The 22,046-nt window shown below is 42.8% G+C and overlaps 1 protein-coding gene across 1 annotated transcript in view; it reads left to right on the top strand.

The window, feature by feature from the left end:
• Nucleotides 1-22,046, top strand: part of LOC140729136 (atrial natriuretic peptide receptor 1) — a 59,267-nt gene that overhangs the window by 7,908 nt on the left and 29,313 nt on the right. Inside the window, exons 3-9 of the mRNA XM_073048577.1 lie at nt 9,257-9,389; nt 10,402-10,525; nt 12,067-12,171; nt 13,823-13,925; nt 15,782-15,921; nt 16,318-16,390; nt 18,151-18,289. Coding sequence (XP_072904678.1) covers nt 9,257-9,389; nt 10,402-10,525; nt 12,067-12,171; nt 13,823-13,925; nt 15,782-15,921; nt 16,318-16,390; nt 18,151-18,289 — 817 coding nt within the window. The remainder of the gene's footprint in view (nt 1-9,256; nt 9,390-10,401; nt 10,526-12,066; nt 12,172-13,822; nt 13,926-15,781; nt 15,922-16,317; nt 16,391-18,150; nt 18,290-22,046) is intronic.

Raw genomic sequence — 22,046 nt, 5'->3', positions numbered from 1 at the left:
CCTCCTGGGGTGGGCAGTATGGGACCAACATAATCTATCTTTAAATTAGTCCAAGTCCCTTTCACTGGTGTGGCATATCAAAGGGCTCCTTTCTTTACATTTTTGTCGGGATTATATTATGCACAGATCAAGCAATTTTTGACATAATGCTCTACACCTTCCTTCATTTTAGGCCATCAGCCCACTTCCTTGATCATTCCCAGGGGCTTTCACACCCCTGGTGCCCCCATAGATCCTGGTACCAATAGGTCATCTGGTTTCTTCCTCCCTCTGGAACCACAAGCTTTTCTTCATGAAGGACAACTCCACCTTTGACAAACACTCCCTTGTACTCTTTGTATATTTCAGACCCTGCTCTTTCTATCAATGTTTAAATTATTTATCATTCTTCTTCTCCTCTGTTAAATCCATAACCTTAATATGTTGTTCCTTCTGCCTCCCAGTCTCCCCAATCTGTGGCTGCCATTCCTGCCCAATTGAAGCACCTTGCTTTGTCAATTCGTCAGCTTTTCTATTTCCCTCAGGAGATCGTTTAGAGTGGGCTTTCACCTTTATGACTCCATATTCTTTTTCATTTGCCTATTCAGATATAGATTGTAATAAAGTAGCAGATGGGAGGGGCTTCCCATCAGCTGAAACAAACGTCCCGGCTTTCCACAGAGGCAAATGTTCTGTATGGCTGTATACATACTATCAGAGTGTATGACTGACCCTGGCTGAAAACATTCTAGGTGGCTAACCTCATATACTACAGCTGCCAATTCTGCTGCCTGTGCACTCATGGTTTTGGGTAACTTTAAAGCTATACTATACCTTTCCCGGCCATGTTCATCCTCTACGTAAATGCCACACCCATTTCTCCTCTCAACATCTAATAGTGATCAGGAGCTATCTACAAAAATGTTAAAATAGAGTTTTTCATTTTCCTTTGTGTCTTTGTTCTCAGGCGTTACTTTATCTGATCTGCTTCCACCCCCACCTTTTTGCTTTTATACAAATGGACCCTTGATGTCATTTGCTATCATAACTTGTCACTCATGTTCACTTCCTTGGTACACCAGACTATCGGCTAACATTGAGGTACTGTTTACTCGCTTTACACTACGATTTTTCCCTTGCAACAGCGTTGTCCATCTAGTAATTCTGTTCCAGTTTACTGAACCATCTTTAAAATTCCATCTAGCAGTAATTGTAAGGGGGTGTGTTCTGTCAGTATTGTAAGTGGATTAAGTCCCACTATGTAGGCAAAATGTTGTACCGCCCAGAAAACTGCTAAGAAGTGTTTTTCGCATGGAGTCACTCATGCCTGATGCATATGCTGCTGGTCTTAACTGTCCATGTGTCTCCTGTAACAGCACTGCTGAGAGGGTGGTATCAATTGTAGCCACCTCCGATGAGAATGGCTCATTCGGATTTGGGGTTTTTAAAGCAGGCGCAGTGGCCAATGCTTGCTTCAGAGCTGTAATGGCCTGGGTATGTTCTGATTTCCATTCCCACGCCACATTCTTTTTCAGTAACTCCATTAGAGGAGCTGCCTTAGAAGAAAATCCATCAATGTGATCTCTACAGTATCCTACCAGCCCCAGAAAGGACCTCAGCCCTTTCAGGTTACGGGGAATTGGCAGTTTCATAACCAATTCTACTCTTCAGTTATCAATTTCTCTTTTTCCTGGTGTCAAGGTAATTCCCAGATAATTTACTTCTTGTTTCATCACCTGTGCTTTTTTAGAGTTTACCTTTCGACCCAATGCAAGTACTAATTGCAGTATTCCTGTCAATACCTGATAATGTTCCTGCTTGGTTTCAGTCTGCAGAAATACATCATCTACATATTGTACCAAGCACTCAGGCATCAAAAACCATTTTAACCCTTCCCCTAAGCGTTGGTGAAATATAGACGGGGAACTATGGAACCTCTGTGGTATGGCAGTCCATCTATATTGCTGTCCCTGAAACATAAATGCAAACCTGTATTGACACTCTCATTCTAGTGGGATAGACCAAAATCCATTACTTATGTCTAAAACTGTGAACCATTGCACAGTTTCATTCTGTTTGACTCTGTCTCCGGGTTAGTTGCTACAGTTGGGGCTGTTAACAGAGTTGCTTTATTCAGCTCTCTTTAGTCTATTGTCACCCTCCAGCTACCATCTGGTTCAATCACTGCCCATATGGGTGAGTTATTAGTGGAGGCTACTGGCCTCAGTACACCTTGTTGTACTAAACTCTGTATTACCTTACACACATCTTCCTCTGCTTTTTTGGGAAACCCGTATTGCTTCTGTGGTTTGGGTTCTGGACCTTGTACGCACACACTGCCAGCCATCTTTCCACAGTCATGCTTGTGCCTTGCAAATACCCCTGATTTCTGTGTAATAATTTGCTGCACCTTCATATCTTTTCTCTTCTCCTCCATTTTTATCTACATTTCACCCATTGTACATACTCTGTCCTGATATTCTCCTGCCAGGATCTGCATGTGGTGTATGTTATTCATGCCAGCTGGCATCTGCCAATTAACTGGGTCAAAACAAAGCCCCGCTTTGGCCATGTATTCACTCCCCAGTATATGTTCCTGCTCCCTGGGTAATTCCACCATCACTTCTGAATGTTCCAATGCTTTGTTTCCTATTCTTACTTCCAATGGTATGCTCACTTGTGAATGTCCTGTGAATCCATTTAGGATAACTTTACCTTGTATCTCCCAATTTGTGTTATTTACATTAGTGGTGTTGACAATGGTTTGGGATCCTCCAGTGTCCCATAAAAAGGTAACATGATTTGGGTGATAACATGATTAACTGGAACAGCAAAGTTTGCAGATGACACCAAGATTGGGGATGTAGTGGACAGCAGGGAAGACCGTCAAAGCTTGCAGTGGGATCTGGACCATCTGGAAAAATGAGCTGAAAAATGGCAGATGGAATTTAATGCAGACAAGTGTGAGGTTTTTTCACTTCGGTAGGACCAGCTAGATTGGGTCTTACACAGTGAAAGGCACGGCACTGAGGACTGGTAGATCAAAGGCATTTGGGAATATAGCTCCATAATTCATTGAAGGTGGCGTCATAGGTAGATAGGGTCATAAAGAAAACTTTTGACGCATTGGCCTTCAAGAATCAAAGTATTGAATACAGGAGATGAGATATTATGATGAAGTTGTATCAGACATTGGTGAGGCCTAATTTGGAGTATTGTGTGCATTTTGGTCATTTACACAAGGAAATATGTAAATGAGGCTGAAATAGTACAGAGAAAATTTACAAGGATGTTGCCAGATCTGGAGGATCTGAGTTATAAGGAAAGTTTGAGTAGATTAGGACCTTATTCCTTGGAATGTAGAAGATTGAGGAGAGATTTGATAGAGGTATACAAAATTATGAGGGGTATAGATAGGGTAAATGCAAGTTTCCACTGTGGTTGGATGGTCTACAAAGAGAGGTCATGGGTTAAGGGTGAAAGGTGAAAAGTTTAAGGAGAACATGAGGAGAAACAACTTCAGTCAGAGGCTCATGAGAGTGTGGAATGAGCTGCTAGCACAAATGGTGGATGGGGGGGGGGGGGTTCAATTTCAACACTTAAGAGAAGTTTGGATAGGTACATGGATGACAGGGTAGGGAGGACTATGTGCAGGTTGACTTTCAGGTAAATGGTTCAGCATGGACTGGCTGGAGCAAACAGCCTGTTGCTGTGCTGTAATTTTCTATGGGTCCATGACTGTGTTTTCTAAAGCACTGTTACAGACAGTCAATGCTACTCAGTATTCTGGATTGGTCAACATCTTCAGGTAGTATTGCTGATTTGATTATTTCATTCAGTAACTTGCTCATTGCAATACTGCATCAAAACTTCAGAATTTCTTTTCAAGGCAGTAGTGGCAAAACGTCTTGACAGCCATCTTATTTTGCTTAGCAGTCTAAATGACACAGCATCACATCCTGTGACATTAGCTAATTCTTCTAGTTTTCCATTTTAACCGACCAGTTGCTGAACGTTGTATGCACTGCTTGCAGTGGTGTTTCTGTATCCTGCATAATTGATACTGATTTCCACGTGTGGTCAGATCCCAGGTCTTTTCTGTGTACAACACAACGTTGCTCAGACAGAAGTTTATTTTTCAGTAAAGAATTGCTGCCACACCATTATTCTTTCTAAGCATAGCATTTGACTGTCTGACATAAACACCACCTACCTACGTGACTCCCTTGTCCACTCGTCCCTCCCCACTGACCTCCCTCCTGGTACTTATTCTTGCAAGCAGTATAAATGCCACACCTTCCCCTACACCTCCTCCCTCACTACCATTCAGGGCCCCAAACAGTCCTTCCAGGTGAGGCAACACCTCCCCTGCAAGTCTTTTGGGGTCATGTACTGTATCCAGTGTTTCCAATGTGGTCTTCTGTATATTGGTGAGATCTGTCATAAATTGGGTGAGTGTTTCACTGAACACCTTTGCTCCATCTGCCACAGGAAGTGGGATCACCTGGTGGCCACCCATTTCAATTCTACTTCCCATTCCCATTCCAACAAGTCCGCCCATGGCCTCCTTGACTGCGAGGATGAGGCCACACTCAGGCTGGAAAAGCAGCACCTTATATTCTGTCTGGGTAGCCTCCAACCTTACAGCATGCACATCTATTTCTTGAGCTTCTAGTAATGACCACCCCCCCTTCATTATTTCCCATTCCTGTTTTGCTCTCTCCCCCTTATCTCCTTACCTGCCCATCACCTCCCTCTGGTGCTCCTCCCCTTCCCTTTCTTCCATGGTCTTCTGTCCTCTCCTATCAGATTTCCCCTTCTCCAGCTCTTTAATCTTTCAGCAATCAACTTCGTGGCTCTTTACTTCACCCACTGCCCCCCACCCTCAGTTTCACCTATCACTACCATCTTGTACTTCTCCCTCCCCTCTGCCCACCTTCTTCCTCTGACTTCTCCCCTTCCTTTCCAGTCCTGATGAAGGGTCTCAGCCTGAAACGTCGACTGTTTACTCTGTTCCATTGATGCTGCCTGACGGACTGAGTTCCTCCAGCATTTTGTGTGTGTGTTGCTTTGGATTTCCAGATTCTGCAGACTTCCTCTTGTTTGTGATACCACCTTTTGAATATCGAGATTGTTGCTGAAGCATAAAATTATTTTCTACCACTTCAACAATTGCGATACTCTCACATTAAATTAGTTATTAAATACCCATAAACAGTCTTATTGGAAATTTCATTTTCTGGTGGAAACATGAAATAGAAAATGAAAATTTTCTGTACAGAAATGTCTGTTCTTTTGTCTGCAATTAGTGTAGGAAAGCAGATTTCCAAGTTCTTCCATTATCTGTTTCTGAAGCACAAAGATGGTGCACTTCACAAATTCAAACGCATAGTTTTTGCTGCACCAACTCTCTGGTGTATCTACATATTCGGCCACGTGTGCATGAAATTCTTGTATGGAATTCATAGAAGCATAAATTTTAATTGCTAAGAAATTGTTAACGATTACCACTTTGACCATATCAGTGTTAGACATCTTTAGCGCACTCTTGCTTCACGCTGTTTTGGAGTTTCTGTTAACACGCACTAAATTGCACATGTCTTCTGGTTGCCTAATTTGGTAACTGCATCTATATGAATTCTTTGATTAAGATGTCATTTTAAGTAACCTAACTTCCATTCTTCCCATTTTTTCCACTACTGAACTCACCCCTGACTTTTTGCTTCTGAGCAAGTGGTGCATACAACATTGCCAGTATCCTGATAAGTAAAAATGTCACCTGTATCTATGAGTTACAAAAGTCATTTTGTACAAGCTCTTTTTCTTCATGAAACCAAGAAATGAAAGATGGCACGATCATCAACCCCCAAATCCCACCTCCCTGAAAAAAAAGAACAAAGAAGGAACAGGCACATTAACCCCTCAAGTACCTCCTCCCACACAAAAACTGAGCAAAACAGATCAGGCACATCGACCCCCAAATCCCTCCTCTTGTACAAAAAAGTAAAGAAAACAGATCAGGCACATCGACCCCCAAATCCCTGCTCTTGTACAAAAAGGCAAAGAAAACAGATCAGGCACATCGACCCCCAAATCCCTCCTCTTGTACAAAAAGGTAAAGAAGACAGATCAGGCACATCGACCCCCAAATCCCTCCTCTTGTACAAAAAGGTAAAGAAGACAGATCAGGCACATCGACCCCCAAATCCCTCCTCTTGTACAAAAAGGTAAAGAAAACAGATCAGGCACATCAACCCCCAAATCCCTCCTCTTGTACAAAAAGGTAAAGAAGATAGATCAGGCACATCGACCCCCAAATCCCTCCTCTTGTACAAAAAGGTAAAGAAAAGATGACACGAAGATTGGAGGAGTTGTGGATGGAGCTGTAGGTTGTCGAATGTTACAAGAGGATATAGACAGGTGGCAGAATTGGGCAGAAAAATGGCAGATGGCGTTCAATCCGGACAAGTGTGAGGTGATGCACTTTGGAAGGACAAACCAGAAAACTGAGTACAGGATTAATGGTCAGTTACTTAAGAGGGTGGATGAACAAAGGGACCTTGGGGTTCAAATCCATTCATCCCTCAAGGTTGCTGCACAGGTTGATAGGGTAGTTAAGAAGGCCTATGGGATGCTAGGCTTCATTAACAGGGGGGATTGAGTTCAAGAGTAGAGAGGTCATGTTGCAACTCTACAAATCTCTGATGAGACCACATTATAGGAAGGATGTGGAAGCTATGGAGAGGGTGCAGAGGAGATTTACCAGGATGTTGCCTGGTTTGGAGAACAAGTCATATGAAGCAAGGTTAGCAGAGCTGGGACTTTACTCTTTGGAGCGTAGAAGAATGAGAGGAGACTTGATAGAGGTCTACAAGATTATGAGAGGCATAGATAGGGTGGATAGTCAGTACCTGTTTCCCAGGACACCAATAGCAAACACCAGAGGGCATATGTACAAAATTAAGGGAGGGAAGTTTAGGGGAGACATCAGGGGTAAGGTTTTTACACAGAGGGTTGTGAGTGCCTGGAATGACTTGCCAGGGATGGTGGTGGAGGCTAAAACATTAGGGGTATTTAAGAACCTCGTGGACAGGCATATAGATGAAAGAAAAATGGAGAGTTATGGGGTAGTGTGGGTTTAGTACTTTTTTTTAAGGATTATATGGGTCGGCACAGCATGGAGGGCTGAAGGGCCTGTACTGTGCTGTAATGTTCTATGGTTCTAAAACAGATCAGGCACATCGACCCCCAAATCCCCCACCCTGCCCTAAAAATAACTGAGAAGATCAGGTGAAAAAGCACATGTAACATGCGGTAAGGTTTCACTGATAATGTAATGGTTTCTCTGTAGCAGCAATGTTTGGGTTGTGACTGGAGATAACGGTGTTTGGAATGCTGCTGTTCTTTCTTACGAGTCTGGAAGAGAGATTTTCGCGGGCTTTTGCCGGGGAGAGATGAGGAGAGAAGACATGAATGGAGGGAGTTGGTAGACCACCGGACAAGTGGACCTGGAGCGAGGGTCCGCAGGGCAGTGACAATCAGAGGCGGTCGATGGTGGATGACCGGCTTATCAGTGAGCTCCAACATTGCACGATAGTCTGCTTCATAAGAATGGGCCCTTTTTCTTTTTTTTCATTGTCTTTACTAACCTTATAGTCAAAGTAAGAATTATAAAGCTCAATCGTTTAATCGCATATTGTGTGCTGTTTTTTATTTAGGGGTACTGATTTGTAACAGGGAACACGTCGCACAGCATCCACACAAACGAGATTTTTTTAAAGTTTGCCTGGGCCGGGGGCTATGATCTCCTATATGAAGCCGCTAGCCGAAGTGAGAGTTACACACAGAATATAAAAACTATAAGACTGAAAAACATTGTCCAAGTCTGCATCCAAAACACAGAAAAAGCCTGGGCAACACTCTCCGTGCTCAGTGGCAGGCTCTCCCCTCTCTGGTACTGAGCAACCGATCAAACAGCAAGTGGCCAGCATTCACCCTCTGCGCTCGCTCTGATTCTTCAATCTCCCTCGTCACTTTCATCAGCGAACACCAGAAGCTCTAAACAGTGACATGGAGCCAAACATCAGCTTGCACCCCATCCTGCAGCCCGCCCGCTACGAGGTTCACTCCGCCTCCCGGAATCCTCTCAGAGACTGTAAAGCACTAAGCGGCAAAACACAGGCTCCAATAGTTCCAGAATCACATTCAAGATGAGAAACAAAGACATAAAAAAAGTAAAAAAAAGATGGTTCATGATCTATCCAGAAGCTGTCAACCAAAGGAGTGTTGTATGCAGGTCCTGTCTTGACTGACATCTTGATCAGAGTGGGTGTTTTAATTAATTTAAGGGTATTTCACAGTTATACTAACATGTATCAAAATTACATTCACATGTATCAAAATTATATTAATATTATATAAAAGAAAATTCCAGCTGTGTGTCTGCATGGCTGTGTATCCACACAGCTTAGAGGGCACAGTGCCAGGGAGGTTACTCCTGGTGTCTGTGTAAGCTTGCTGTCTGCAAATTGGCTGTATGGCAACAGTGACCATATTTAAAAACAAAACCATTACTTGTAACATACTTGAGCTGCAATCATTGGAAGAAAGCGCAGAAATTTAAATTGAGCTTCTTTCTGTGAGCATTGATTTGGTGTGTTTGCTGCAGTTTCTACATAGGAACACCATAGGAAGTGGGAGCCGGAGTTGACCAACCTGCTCTTTGAGCCTGTTCTGGCTTTCAGCAGGACTGTGGAGAACACCCAGCTCAGCCCAGTTATCCTGCAGTAACCGCAATCCCCGGCTCCCTTCATATCAGAATCCAAAGCTTCACTAACCACTGCTTGAAGAAGTGGCTTCTCGGTTACATGCTAAATGGCTGCCCCCTTATTCAGATCAGCTGCTCCCCTCCTGTGCTGTTACATTCTCAATGAGAGTGGTGCAGGGCAGGAACTCCCTGCCCTAAATAAGACTGATCAGAAGAATGATACCTCGCTGAAAAGGGTTAAATTATAATGACCCTCGTTCTTGACTCCTCAGGCAGTTGGAACATCCTCCCCACATCCAACCTGTTAAGCTGTTAATTTTGTAAGCTGTCAAACTTTTTAAGATTTTCCTCTCATTCTTCTAAATTTCAAAACCATTTTATCGGCAGTGAATTGATTTGTGACTTTCTGATAGAGAAATGTAGGATATTCTTTAGTAAAATTTGTAATCAATTTTATACCATGTATCAAATCCTTAAAAATGTAAGCTATTTCTTGTGTTTCATCTGTAGGTTTAGAGATGGCTTGGGTACAGAGACCTTCGGAGAGGGTTCTGAGTGGTGAAGAATTCAATGTGACCTACGTAGTGACAGTGAACAACCACTTCTATCACTGGGCGGTGGAGAATGGCGTTCTCTCACATGGGTGGGTGCAACATTCTTGCCACTTGCTTGTGCTGGTATTGATGGATGTGTTCATGGGGTCCCATTGCGAGCAGGATGGGAAAGGGAGAGTGGATCATCGAGACGTTCAAGCCGACTGTCTTTCATCCTCCAGCCCCTGGGATTGTGCTTTGAGCAGACCGATCCTTTCTGTCAAACTGGTTGTGACACGCTAATGAAATGCTCAGGACGTCGGGTTTGTGGTGATTCAGGTATTGAATACGTAAGCTCCATGTTTGTAAGCTGGGAGCTGGAGATAGAACATCCCAGCAGGAGAGGGCTTTGTTGAAAAAAGTGATTAGCTGAGGCATTACTGGGAGAGTGCGAGGAGAGCTGACTGTAGGCTTTATCATGAGATACCATATCCACATGGCTGGTGGAGTGAAGATATATCTCTACTAATGGAGGCGTAAGGTGCTCCTTCCTTCTGCTAGGTCACCCATGGGCAAGGAGTAGCTTCTGTTTAGCCACACCCCCCCCCCCCCCCCCACACCGATCAGGGTCACGTGAAGCCATCGGAGCCAGTGGTGGATGGTTGTATGAGCAGCTGGTGCATATTATAAGTTCTGCCTATGCGACCTCTGATGCCAGGCAGACAGTCTCTGAAGAGTGTTGATAATGGCTGGGGTCACCTGTCTTGTAAAGGCACTGCCCAGAAGAAGGTAATGGCAAATCACTTCTGTAGAAAAACATGCCAAGTACAATGATTGTCCACGTCATACAACATGGCACCTAATGATGATGATGATGACCATATCCACAAGTGCTGAGTGTTTAGGACAAAGACTTCCATGACTTAACACTAACACCACTCACCAGAAATTATTAAAAAGCATGGTTGTGGAGGATAACAGAATTAATCTTAAATTCAACGGTTAACTTTTCCATATTGCAAGCTTAATCAAGAATTTTCTTTCTAAGACTGAAATCTGTTTGGGGAAAATATCTTTCTGTCTTCTGCAGTTAACCCATACAATTTATTTTGCTTTCGACAGCAATGTTGAAGAAGCAAAGTCATTCTGTGAAGAGAAGGAGTGTCCCTTGAACTGGAAGGATGCAAATGAAGACAACTGCTGTGTTCATCATGCCAACATTCACTCCTGCCCATTGGCATTCATGGTTAGTGCCTGGTTTCCCACCAACTGTGAGATACTTTGAGATCCTTACCCTACACTTGCAAGGGAAGCAGAGCATCAGCAGGAACATAGAAGACACTAGGGAACTCAGTGGCTCAGGCAGCATCAATTTGAGTTGTGATCCTTCACCTGGTCTGGAGAGAAAGAGAGTGATAGCCAGCATAAAATGGAGGAGGAAAGGGGTGGTGTAAGAGCTGACAAGTGATAGATGGATCCAGGTGAAGGGGATGATAGGCAGGTGAGTGCTGCAATAATGTCAAAAGTGGGGAGATGATGGGTGGAAGTAACAAAGGGCTCAAATGAAGTCACTGCAGTGGAGAAGTACGCCAACCAGTATGTACATAGCGAGGTTTTGCTGCCTTTTGTCACTTCCACCTATCCGCTTCCTTCTGTTATCTTCTGGTCACTTCATATTCAATCCTCCCCAAGAAGTACCTTTCTCATTCAATCACCTCCACTCATGTCACTATCTTTCCTTGTCCACTTCTCACAGATTTACCCTTGCCCTCATTTTCTCTCTGTCTCTCCCTCCTAAAACTTATTTGCATTCTAACATTTCTCACTTCCAATGAAAGATTGATTCAATTTCTCCATTCCCAGTTGCTGTTTGATCCATCGAGTATTTCCTGTATTTCCAGCTTCTATTTCAGATTTCATCTGTAGTTCTCTAAATAGCTTTCCTACAAATTAAATTGTATGGTCACTAACATATTTCTGCTTATGAAACCCTGCTTTCGACAAGCTGGCTGATGAATTTCCTACGTGATGGGACTGATTTAATTGACTGTTAAGATGCTTGGAGATACCTGAATGTGATGTGAAGGATGTTGCAGAAGTGCCTATCTTTCTCTTTCAGGTTTGATAGTACAGGTTTGCCTATGACCTCTGGGCTCCTCCATCTTCTACAACCCCAATAACATCACTCCACCATCAGTAGCAATGCCTTCAAGAACCTGTGGCCCAGGATCTTGAAATTCCTTCCTCCTTACAACTCCCCTTTTTGACCTGTGTCATTGACCACAGACCCCGGCACTAAATGTCAGTGGCACCTAGGCCAGTTCAAAAATGTGGTTCCTTTAAGTAACAGCATTTGGAAATTAAAAGTCTATTTTTAAAAATATTTTAAAAGCCTTTGGCAGAATGAGCTTTTATTGTTGAAATATTTAAATAAGTATTTAATATTTAAATAAGTATTTAATATTTAAATAAGTATAAGTAATATTTAAATAAGTAACTTGTTTCAATTTTAATTATTTTAGCCAGAGAGTAGTACATCTATGGAATGCTGTGCTGCAGATTGCAGTGGAGGCCAAGTCCAGGAGTATACTTAAGGCGGAAGTTGATCATTTCCTGATTGGTCAGGGCATCAAAGGGTACGGCAGGTGTATGGCGTTGAGTGGGATCCAGGATCAGCCATGCTGAAATGACAGAGCAGACTCGATGGGCTGAATGGTCTAATTCTGTTCCTATGTCTTATGGTCTTATGGATATGGGTTATTATTCATTCTGTTTTCTTCTCTGAAGGTGAAAGAGGGGATTTGTGGTCCTTGGATCCCAGATGATGGTCAGATAGTAACTCACACTGTATCAACAGCAGGAAAGATGAGTCAAATGAATTGGACCGCCAAGGTAAGTTGAACAATTCAGAAAAGATCCCTCCAATCATTGCACTGTTTGCACGGGTTTGTCAGTATGATGTCATTGCTGTAGGCTGTCAGTCACGTAGAGAGACTGAGTTTAAGTAGACGTGGGCAAGCGTATTGGGAGTTAGACACGTACAGAATGAGATGTAGAGCTAGTTACGTCATGGACTGGTACAGCAATCTGAATGGGAAGGAAGGTAAGAAGCTGCAGAGAGCAGTGGGCTCAACGGTTCAATGGTTCCAATTAATGTCACAGTATACAACCTGTAATTCTTACTCTTTGCAGACATCCTTTAAGACATCCAGACATCTGTATTTTGCAGAGAAAAATACCCAAAGAATGAATGACAGAAAAATTAGAACCCCCAAGCCCTCCTCCTCCCCACACAAGCAGCAGCAAAGCATCAATCCTCTCCCCAAATGTTCCAGCAGAAGGCAGCAGCCCCCCACCATTCACCAAGCAATAGCAAGCTAGCAGCGACCATCAAAACCCACTGTCCATCCTAACCGACATCTCATCAGGCCCTCGCTCGCACTAATGAGGGAAAGAGAGATATCCCTCCAGCCACAACAAGAAGGGAGGCCAACAGCTCATTATTTCGATGTTACAGTCTGTAGTGTGGCTTATTTCAATCTCCCTTAACACTTCAGTCAGTGACATCGGCAAGGAATTGGGTCAGTCCAAATCTTCACAGGCATGTCCCTCCCTACCATCGAGATTACTTAGTAAGTCGCTGCCTCAAGAAGGCAGCATGCATGATCAAAGATCCCCTCCATCCAGGCCATGCCATCTTTGTGCAGCTACCGTTCAGTTGCACGTACAGAAGCCTATATTCCCACACAACCAGGTTCAAGGGCAGTAGCTTCCCTTCAACCATCCAGCTCTTGAACCAACATGCAGAACCCCAATCACTAAACCGGTGTAACAACACGTTGACCACTTTGCGTTACAGTGGACTTTGTTACATTCGTTCTAATTGTGTTTTTCTTGTATAATTGATTTCATGTCTTTCTTGCAAACACTGCCTGTCTGATGCTGTACCAAGTAAGGTTTTCACTGCACCTGTACATCCATGTATTTGTGCATATGACAATAAACTTGATGTTGACTTTTACTAATGACATGTCACACCCTATAGGTCAGGGTAAAAGATCTTTGGATATCATTTAGAAGAAGAGCCAAGAACTATTCCCAACATCCTGAGCCGAATATCTATTAATTTATTAACATTACTAAATCTGATTACTTGGTCATTATTATGTGACTGTTCGTGGGAGTTTGCTATGGAATTTCCTTCATCTCAAGATTGAGACGACTATGAAAAGCAGACTTGCAGCTAGGAAATATTTGGGGCAATATGTGCTTGTCTGGAGTAAAGGACAGAATGATAGTCAGTTAAATTTAGTCAATCAAAATCAGCACCATGGAGATCACAAGCCATTAATAATAATTTCTCAGTCTCTATAGTAAGTTTAAACACATATTTATTGAAAGGAATCTGTTTAATTCATCATTTTCTTGCCAACTCTGGAGGAATATGGTTACTTTGTGAGAAGTGCACAGTTTGTCATGACTTTGAAAGATGTGTGGGTGTAAGAATGTGCTGATCTTAGTTTCTTGTGTCCTCTGTACGTAGGTGGTCCTGGTCCATCTCGGCGTGACGTCCCTAATAGCTCACATAAAAGTTGGACGAATGCAAGCTGCACTGGAGGCAAAAACCTTGGTGCTACCTGCAAAAGGTACTTTAGAAGAAGTTGGACTGTGCATTACCTGAAGCAGAATGAGAATTGAGTTCACTAATGCTGGCATATGTCATGAAGTTTGTTGTTTTGTGGCAGCAGTACATCGCAAGACAAAAAGCTATTCTGTAGGTTACAATAAAAATCAGTAAATTGATGTAGCAAAAGAGCAATAGTGAGCTGGTGTTCATGGGTTCATGGACTGTTCAGAAATCTGATGGCAGAGGGAGGAAGCTGTTCCTAAAACTTTGAGTGTGGGTCTTCAGGCTCCTATACCTCCTCCTTATTGGTGGTAATGAGAGTAGCTTTTACAAACTAAAATCAGAGCCCAGTAAAACCAGAATAATTTTACGACATCATCTCACAGTAAAATCCCACTTACATACACAATGTGGCTGAATTTTAGCTGCCAACCCTGATTTGTTTTACACTGCTCTCAAAGCCTGATGTTACTGCACAGTCAGAGGTGTGATCTTTCCACTGCTGCTTTGAACACAAGGGCCTAAATACTTTCTGAGCTGCCTATGCTTTTGCTTGAAAGGACAGAGTTCTGATTAATATTTAACCCTTAGACAAATATCACCGAAGCAAATAATCTGGTCATTAGCACTTCACTGCTGTGAGAGCTTGCTGTGCATATATTGGCCTCCTCCTGGTATATTTTGCAACTTCAGACGCTGAGATTGTGAAATATGTTGTACCCTTGTGATAGGCTCATAAGTCTAGGAACTCACAATGTAAACAATACACTCGCCACTAACAAGATGCTTTCCCTAATACATCTATGGGCAATTTCCATTCTTAGTGACCTTGGTCGATATTTAAAGAGCATTGCTTATTTCAATAGGATCATAAAAGAACTGTAACTAAATCCAGTGTGAATTCAGAATCACTCCAAGGTGCTGGGAATGCAGGTCTCATTCCTAGAAGGACTGGTTGAAGCACAAAGCAGAGTTGGGTTTAAATGAGAAGTTGGAGAAACATTTGGAAGAAAAGAAAGGAAGCATCTGTTGATAGGATGGGAGGAAATTCATTTGGAGGGTGGACTGGATAGTCCGAATAGTACGTAGAAACACAAAAGACTGCTGGAAATCTGGAACAACACACAAAGTACTTGAGGAACTCAGCAGGCCAATCAGCATCAATGGAGGCAAATGACCAGATGTTAGTTTGGGCTGAGATCCTTCATCATGACTGGAAAGAAAGAGAGCAGAAGCTAGCCACACCTTTCTCCTGCCAGTTCCCAATCTCCTTCCCTTTATTCCATGCTCTACTCTCCTCTCCTATCAGAACACATCCTGTTCAGCCCTTTGCTTCTTTCACCTATTTTTGTGTGTTTAGAATTTGTTGATTAAGCATTCTTTGTTTGTTTAAATAATTCCTTAAGAATTGTGTACATCATCACACTACCATGTGATACGTATGTGCCTCACTTAAAGTGAACACAAAGTTAGACTCACATTTCGGACTCCCGTGTCTTCCTTTGAGTTAGTTTAATGTTTTGAAGTTATGCAACGTAACACCTATCACCGCCCAGCTTCTCACAACATTCCCCCCTCCCGCAGCTTTCCTACCTTCCTCCTCTCACCTGGGGTCACCTATTGCACACAAGGTGGTGCTTCTCTCCTTCCACCCATTGTTTTATTCTGGCTTCTGTCTTCCTTCCTTCCAGTCCCGATGAAGGATCTTGGCCCGAAACATCAACTGTCCATTTCCCTCCGTCGAAGCTGCCTGACCTAGTGATGTCCTTCAGCATTTAGTTTATGTTGTTCTGTTACTGCACTGTAGCACCTGAAACTCTTGTTCAGTGTAAGTGACGTTGCAATGTATGATTAAGTGTCTCTTTCTGTGCTGAGTCTGTGGAGATGAAAACTGCGATGAAGATGAAACGTGCTCCACGTGTCCAGCAGATTGCGGCGATTGCACTGCCACCATCAAAATTGCCATAAGCTTCCCCATCTCGCTGGTCTGCACCGGGCTGATCCTCACCATCGCGGTAGGTGTTCCTCTGATACTCCTCACAACCCAAAATCTAACAGTGAGTGCCGACCTGGTGTTCGTACCTAGGTCATTGGGGTTGGTTGTCTAATGGTCACGAGGCTGGGAGTCTAGAAATGAGGGAGTGGGGGGATGGGGTCAGTCTCAAGGTGAGAGGTCAACCACTGAGGAGAGATGTCTTCCACCTGCGTGTTGTGACCCCTTGTAGGCTGAAGATACTCAGTCACTGACTGTATTGGAGGCTGAGATCAGAAGGTTTTTGGGTACTAAGGAAATCAAAAGACATGCAGACTGGGCAGGAATGTGAATCGGTCATGATTTTATTGAATAGGAAAGCAGGTTCAAGGGACCAAATGGCCTACTCCAGCTTGTAATTTTTTTTGATCACTCACAGTGGTTCCAGTACCAAAAGCAAAAGATGTTGTGGGATGAAAGCTGGATAATCGACTTCAATCAAATTAAGCAAGGTCTGTGTCACGTCACAAAGCTGTTTGGGTATTTGCTGACACTGAGAGTCCATGTTTGAAACTGTCCATGCAAACTGCACAGAATGCATAGTTGGCTGAATACAAAAGATGTAGAAACCGTGGACCCTGTGTGAATCCTTGATAGGTCCATAGAAAAACAGTGATTTCGCCTTGGCAAAGATGTTCCAGGACGAGGGCTGGTCTTTGATCATGGTGCTACCTATAAAACCGTGTTGGCCACAAGCTGTATTTGTGTGCAAATGCTTTGTCACACTGAAGACTTGAACGTGCAGAGACGAGTACGACTGCTGGTCATTGATACCAATGATAAAGGAAAAGTCACCCCCTTGAATCATTTAATTACCTTACATGTCCACTTCACCAGGATGTTTTGAGCACTCATGTGAAATCAATCAAACATACACCATGTACATTCCCACAGGGGTCTGCAATGGAATTGTATTTCCTCACCAAAGTTCTGCCTGCTGCAATTATTGTTGACCTTTTAAAAATATATATTTTTAGAACATGAGTATCTGGGTGAGGGCTGGCATTTGATGACTCCTTAATTCCGGGACAAGGAGAGGGAGAGCTTTCTTGAACCACTACAGTTGAGGTTCTATTATAATTTACAATGAAAGAGTAGTTTCCAATTTCAAAGGGCAGTGAAGACTTGATCATGTCACTAGAGTGATGTAAAGGCCAGACAGATTTCCCTCCCGAATCAGACTCTTGATAAATGTCTGGGGTTGTTGGAACAGGACTGCTCTAGTACAAGTCAGCCTTCCATTATCTCATAAACTGTAGTAACTTTCTGAACTTCAGTTAACCTCCTCTCAGTCAAGTTCACCTGTAAGTACATCCTATTTAATAATAATTCACAGATCTGCCGTGTCATCATAAGTGCTTTGGACTAATTTGTTCCCTAATTTGTACCTCCACATAATAAATTTTCAAAAATGAAAACTAAAAGTGAAGGTAATCTCAAATCAACACAGGCTTTAAGTGGAAATAGATTTCGTTGTGCCAGACTAATTATCTACAGAAAAAATTGCATGTAGTGGAGTGAATGACCCAGTGAGGAGATACAGAATTAGTAACAAAGGTAATGAAGGTGAATACCAACCGTAAGTTTGAGGGAAGATCTTGACTGCCACCTCCATATTATTTCAATTTCTCTACGTCCCCAGAGGAAAGAAAGGATCATTGTGGAACTGATCCTCACAAAATGCTGTTAACTATCTGGTCAGTGTTGAAGCAGACATAAGATGGAAATTATTTGGATTAAAGATACATAAGAGAAGGGGCATGTTACTGAGCTCAGATTGAGTGAAAATCTGCTGGAGCGGGCTTGGCCAATGAGATCCTCATAAACATAAGTAGACCAGGTCTTCCTTCCTCTTTCTTTATTTCCTTCTTTTTTTATTCCATTCTTTCAAATGCTGTCCAAGGTTTATGTAATTGATCAATATTTAGCACAAAAGTATAAATTAACCTTGCAATGGTTTTGTGTCGAGACCAAACCACCCGTCTTGATGCCATGAGCAACACACAAAAAAATACAGGGGACATTCAGCAAGTCAGCCAAACTCTATGGAGGGAATGTCTCATCCTAAAATGTCAACTGTTCATTTTCCTCCCTAGATGCCATCTGAACTGCTGAGTTCCCCCAGCATTTTGTGTGTGTTGATCAAGATTTCCAGCATTTCAGAACCTCTCCTGTCTCCTTCTTGATCCCATGTTTTTGAACACCTTTGCAGACCAGACCATGGCGGGCAGTGCCATCAGCATCCCTAACGGAGCCAGTGATTCCAATGCCAGCTGTGTCACCACCATCAGTTCCTGTACGGGAGCTCTCAATGCATCAAGGAAGCAGCACTTCACCCAGATAGGAATATTGTAAGTGAAGCACAGCCATGAATTTATCCATGACTCCAAGTGTAGGCATGTAAGTCTTTAGTTTCCACTGTGATGCTCAGTTTAACGACCGCTTGTTTTGTCCCTCATTTTGTGTAATGAAGTGTCACCTTAGGATGTTGAAAGCCAGCAATACCATCTTGAAGGTGAAGTGCTAAACCAGGTCCTTACGTGACCTTCCAACCTTTGTTCCCAGTTCTGGGGGGTATTCCCTTGCCAAACACTGTTAATTCGGATCATTCTGATAATTATCTTACTGCTGTTTTTGGAGCTCGCTGTCTGCAGATTGGCTGCTGCATTTCCCACATCATAACCAAATCACACCTCAAAGAGTACTTCAGTTGCTTTAAGGTATTCTGGAAATCCTGGGACAATCAAAGGAAGAGAAAAGGAAAATTGCAAGTTTATTTTACTTCAAATAGTTCCACAGCATCATCACTATTTGTTGACTCATTGTTACCCCTTTAGTTGATCCTGAGGAGAAACCATAGAAATGGTTTTTCAACCCAACTGGCTTGTGCTGGTGTTCATGACACAAACATCTTTCCACCACACTTAATTTTGTCCCTTCAACACATCGGCCCTGAAGTGATTGATTTAATCACAGCCTTGTAACTGACTCTGTCTCCACAGATACTGCTGGATTGCAGCAAAACATGTTTCCCAAGTCTGCAACTGAACGGCTGTAGACATCATCTCTGAGCTACCAAGTAGAAGTTACCTCATGTGTTTGTGAGGAAAGGTTGCTAAATGACCAGAATCAAAAGAATCTCATGTAAATTTGTTTCAAATATGATGGCAGAATATAGTATTAATGATAAGACTCTTGGCAGTGTGAAGGATCAGAGGGATCTTGGGGTCTGAGTCCATAGGACACTCAAAGCAGCTGTGCAGGTTGACTCTGAGGTTAAGAAGGCGTATGGTGTATTGGCCTTCATCAATCGTGGAATTGAATGTAGGAGCTGAGAGGTAATGTTGCAGCTATATAGGACCCTGGTCAGACCCCACTTGGAGTACTGTGCTCAGTTCTGGTCGCCTCACTACAGGAAGGATGTGGAAACCATAGAAAGGGTGCAGAGAAGATTTACAAGGATGTGGCCTGGATTGGGGAGCATGCCTTACAAAAACAGGTTGAGTGAACTCAGCCTTTTCTCCTTGGAGCAACAGAGGATGAGAGGTGACCTGATAGAGGTGTATAAGATGATGAGAGGCATTGATCGTGTGGATAGTCAGAGGCTTTTTCTCAGGGCTGAAATAGCTGCCACAAGAGGGAACAGGTTTAAGGTGCTTGGGTGTAGGTACAGAGGAGATGTCAAGGGTAAGTTTTTTACGCAGAGGGGTTCCGGTGATGTCAAGAGGGGCAGCTTAAGTCATTAGCTCCTCCGGAAAAACGCGTATTAAGCCCTGTTATCCCATCAAATATAATATTTTTCGAAAAAGATTTGAACTGAAAAGAGGGGCAAGAATGGGGAAAAGGAATGGAAATTAAAAAAGCGACACTGCGGAGCCTGCGTCCAAGAGGAGTGCAGCGAGCGGCTCTCCTACCCGACCGCGTGCTAGCGGGCTTCGTTCAGGCAAAGTGGCGAATATCTTCAAAATCCTGAAAGAAATAATGGAGGTCCTGAAAGATATAAAGCAGCAGCTCCGTGATATTAAGTCAGAGCTCATCAAAAAATAGCGGTGGCAGAGACTCGAATCGAGAAGGTGGAAGATCGCATTCAAAATGTGGGACGGATACAGAGTAAAACAATAAAAATATTACATCACCAAGAAGGTAAACTGCTTGACCTGGAGGGAAGATCACGGCAGAAATTATCAGAATCTACAACGTTCCCGAAGGAGCGGAGGGCTCGTCTATGACAGAGTTTGTCGGAAAGTTACTGTGGGATGTGCTGGATCTTCCCCTGGCTATGGAGCTGGAAGTCGAAAGAGCCCACCGCGCGTTAGTCCCGAAACCTACCCAGGATAGAAAGCCACGCTTGATAATAATTAAATTCCTTCAGTACAGCACCAAGGCAGAGATTCTACAAAGGGCCTGGGGTAAGAAGAGAGTGTTTTTCAATGATAAATTAATATATTTCGACCAAGATTACCCCCACGCGATCCTCCAGAAGCGCAAAGAATACTCTGAAGTAAAGCGAGTACTAAAGCAAAAAAAGATTAGATTTCAAACTCCGTACCCTGCTAAACTTCGAGTGTTTTATGACAACGGGATGCGGTTGTACCAGACAGTGGAAGAGGCGACTACAGACATGAAGGCCAGAGGTTGCCCATCAGCATGACCAAAACAAGAGAAAGGCTGACTGAGGAATTATCCCGCTACGCTTTGGAAATAGTGCGAGAATCAAGAAGGCAGGAGACGGGAGGAGGCTGAGAGAAATATATCAGGAAGAGACTGGGTGTTTCCCAAAGACAGTCCTCACCCTCTTCAGAAGAGCCATAAGATTTGGCTAACTTTAAAAACATTGAGAAGCTAAACGGAAGCAAAAGTACACAGTGATATACCTATCTCGAGAAATACTTATTATAATGTGGATTTTATATTATTTAGTTGTTATTTATTCGCTCACTTACTCCTTTTCCCCCACCAAAATGAGAATATGTATCTATGTGTGCATATATGTGTGTGTGTGTGTGTGTGTGTATATAGGAGGAGTACACAGGGAAATCTTTTCTGTGTAATGGATTTGTTCACTGACTTTTATGAACACTGCAATGGGAGCCCTCAACTCACAAGTAGGAGGGGTTATCCTCCAGAGTTAGACATTTCTTCTAGCTCAACGCAGGGTCATCTACTAGAGACCTCACCCTTGGAATCACAAGTTCATTGCCATTTTTGTTATTATTTGCGTTTCTTGGTTCTTATTTGTTCAGGGAGTAGATCGATTAAGTTTTATTCTCATTTCAATGATACATTGACAGATAAATACAGATGGCTAAGGACAAGGTAAAATTCATTTCTTTTAATGTCAATGGGCTATTAAATCCAATCAAACGTATGAGAATTTTATCCAATTTGGAACAATTTGATTCATACTGGGAAAAATGGTTTAACTACATAATGCCTCATAGGCCTGATTTTATTCTCACAAATCAATGAATCTGTTGTAAAAAAAAAAGATCACTCCCTACTTGTACATAGTTCTTTCCTTTTGCTTGTTTTTTCTTTCCACTCTTTTCTATAAGTGTATACTTCAGATAAATACTTTGTGGAGATTTGTGATATATATGATTATATGATATATAGGTACAATGTCTGAAATACATCTTATGGAACTGCTTGTTTGATGATGATCTTCAATAAAAAAATAAATTACAAAAAAAAAGTTTTTTACACAGAGAGTGGTGAGTGCATGGAATGGGCTGCTGGCAACGGCGGTAAAGGTGGATATGATAGGGTCTTTTAAGAGACTTTTGGATAGTTTAGAAAAATAGAGGGTTATGGGTAACCCTAGTAACTTCTGAGGTAGGGACATGTTCGGCACAACTTCGTGGGCCGAAGGGCCTGTAGTGTGCTGTAGGTTTTCTGTTTCTAAATTGAAAAGTGCACATTCCAGAAATTGTCAGGAGATTGGGTAGCAGCTGTGAAGAGGGAGAGAGAAAATACACATGATCATACACTTACACACACTCTCTCTCTCTCTCTCTCTCTCTCTCTCTCTCTCTCTCTCTCCCTCCCTCCCTCTCTCTCCCTCTCCCTCTCCCTCTCTCTCTCTCTCTCTTGATTCCTCAATTTATG

The sequence above is a fragment of the Hemitrygon akajei genome, chromosome 6 (assembly GCF_048418815.1).
Source record: "Hemitrygon akajei chromosome 6, sHemAka1.3, whole genome shotgun sequence".
Classification (NCBI taxonomy): domain Eukaryota; kingdom Metazoa; phylum Chordata; class Chondrichthyes; order Myliobatiformes; family Dasyatidae; genus Hemitrygon; species Hemitrygon akajei.
Note: the sequence above shows the minus strand (reverse complement) of the source record. Positions and strands in the feature narration are given on the sequence as shown.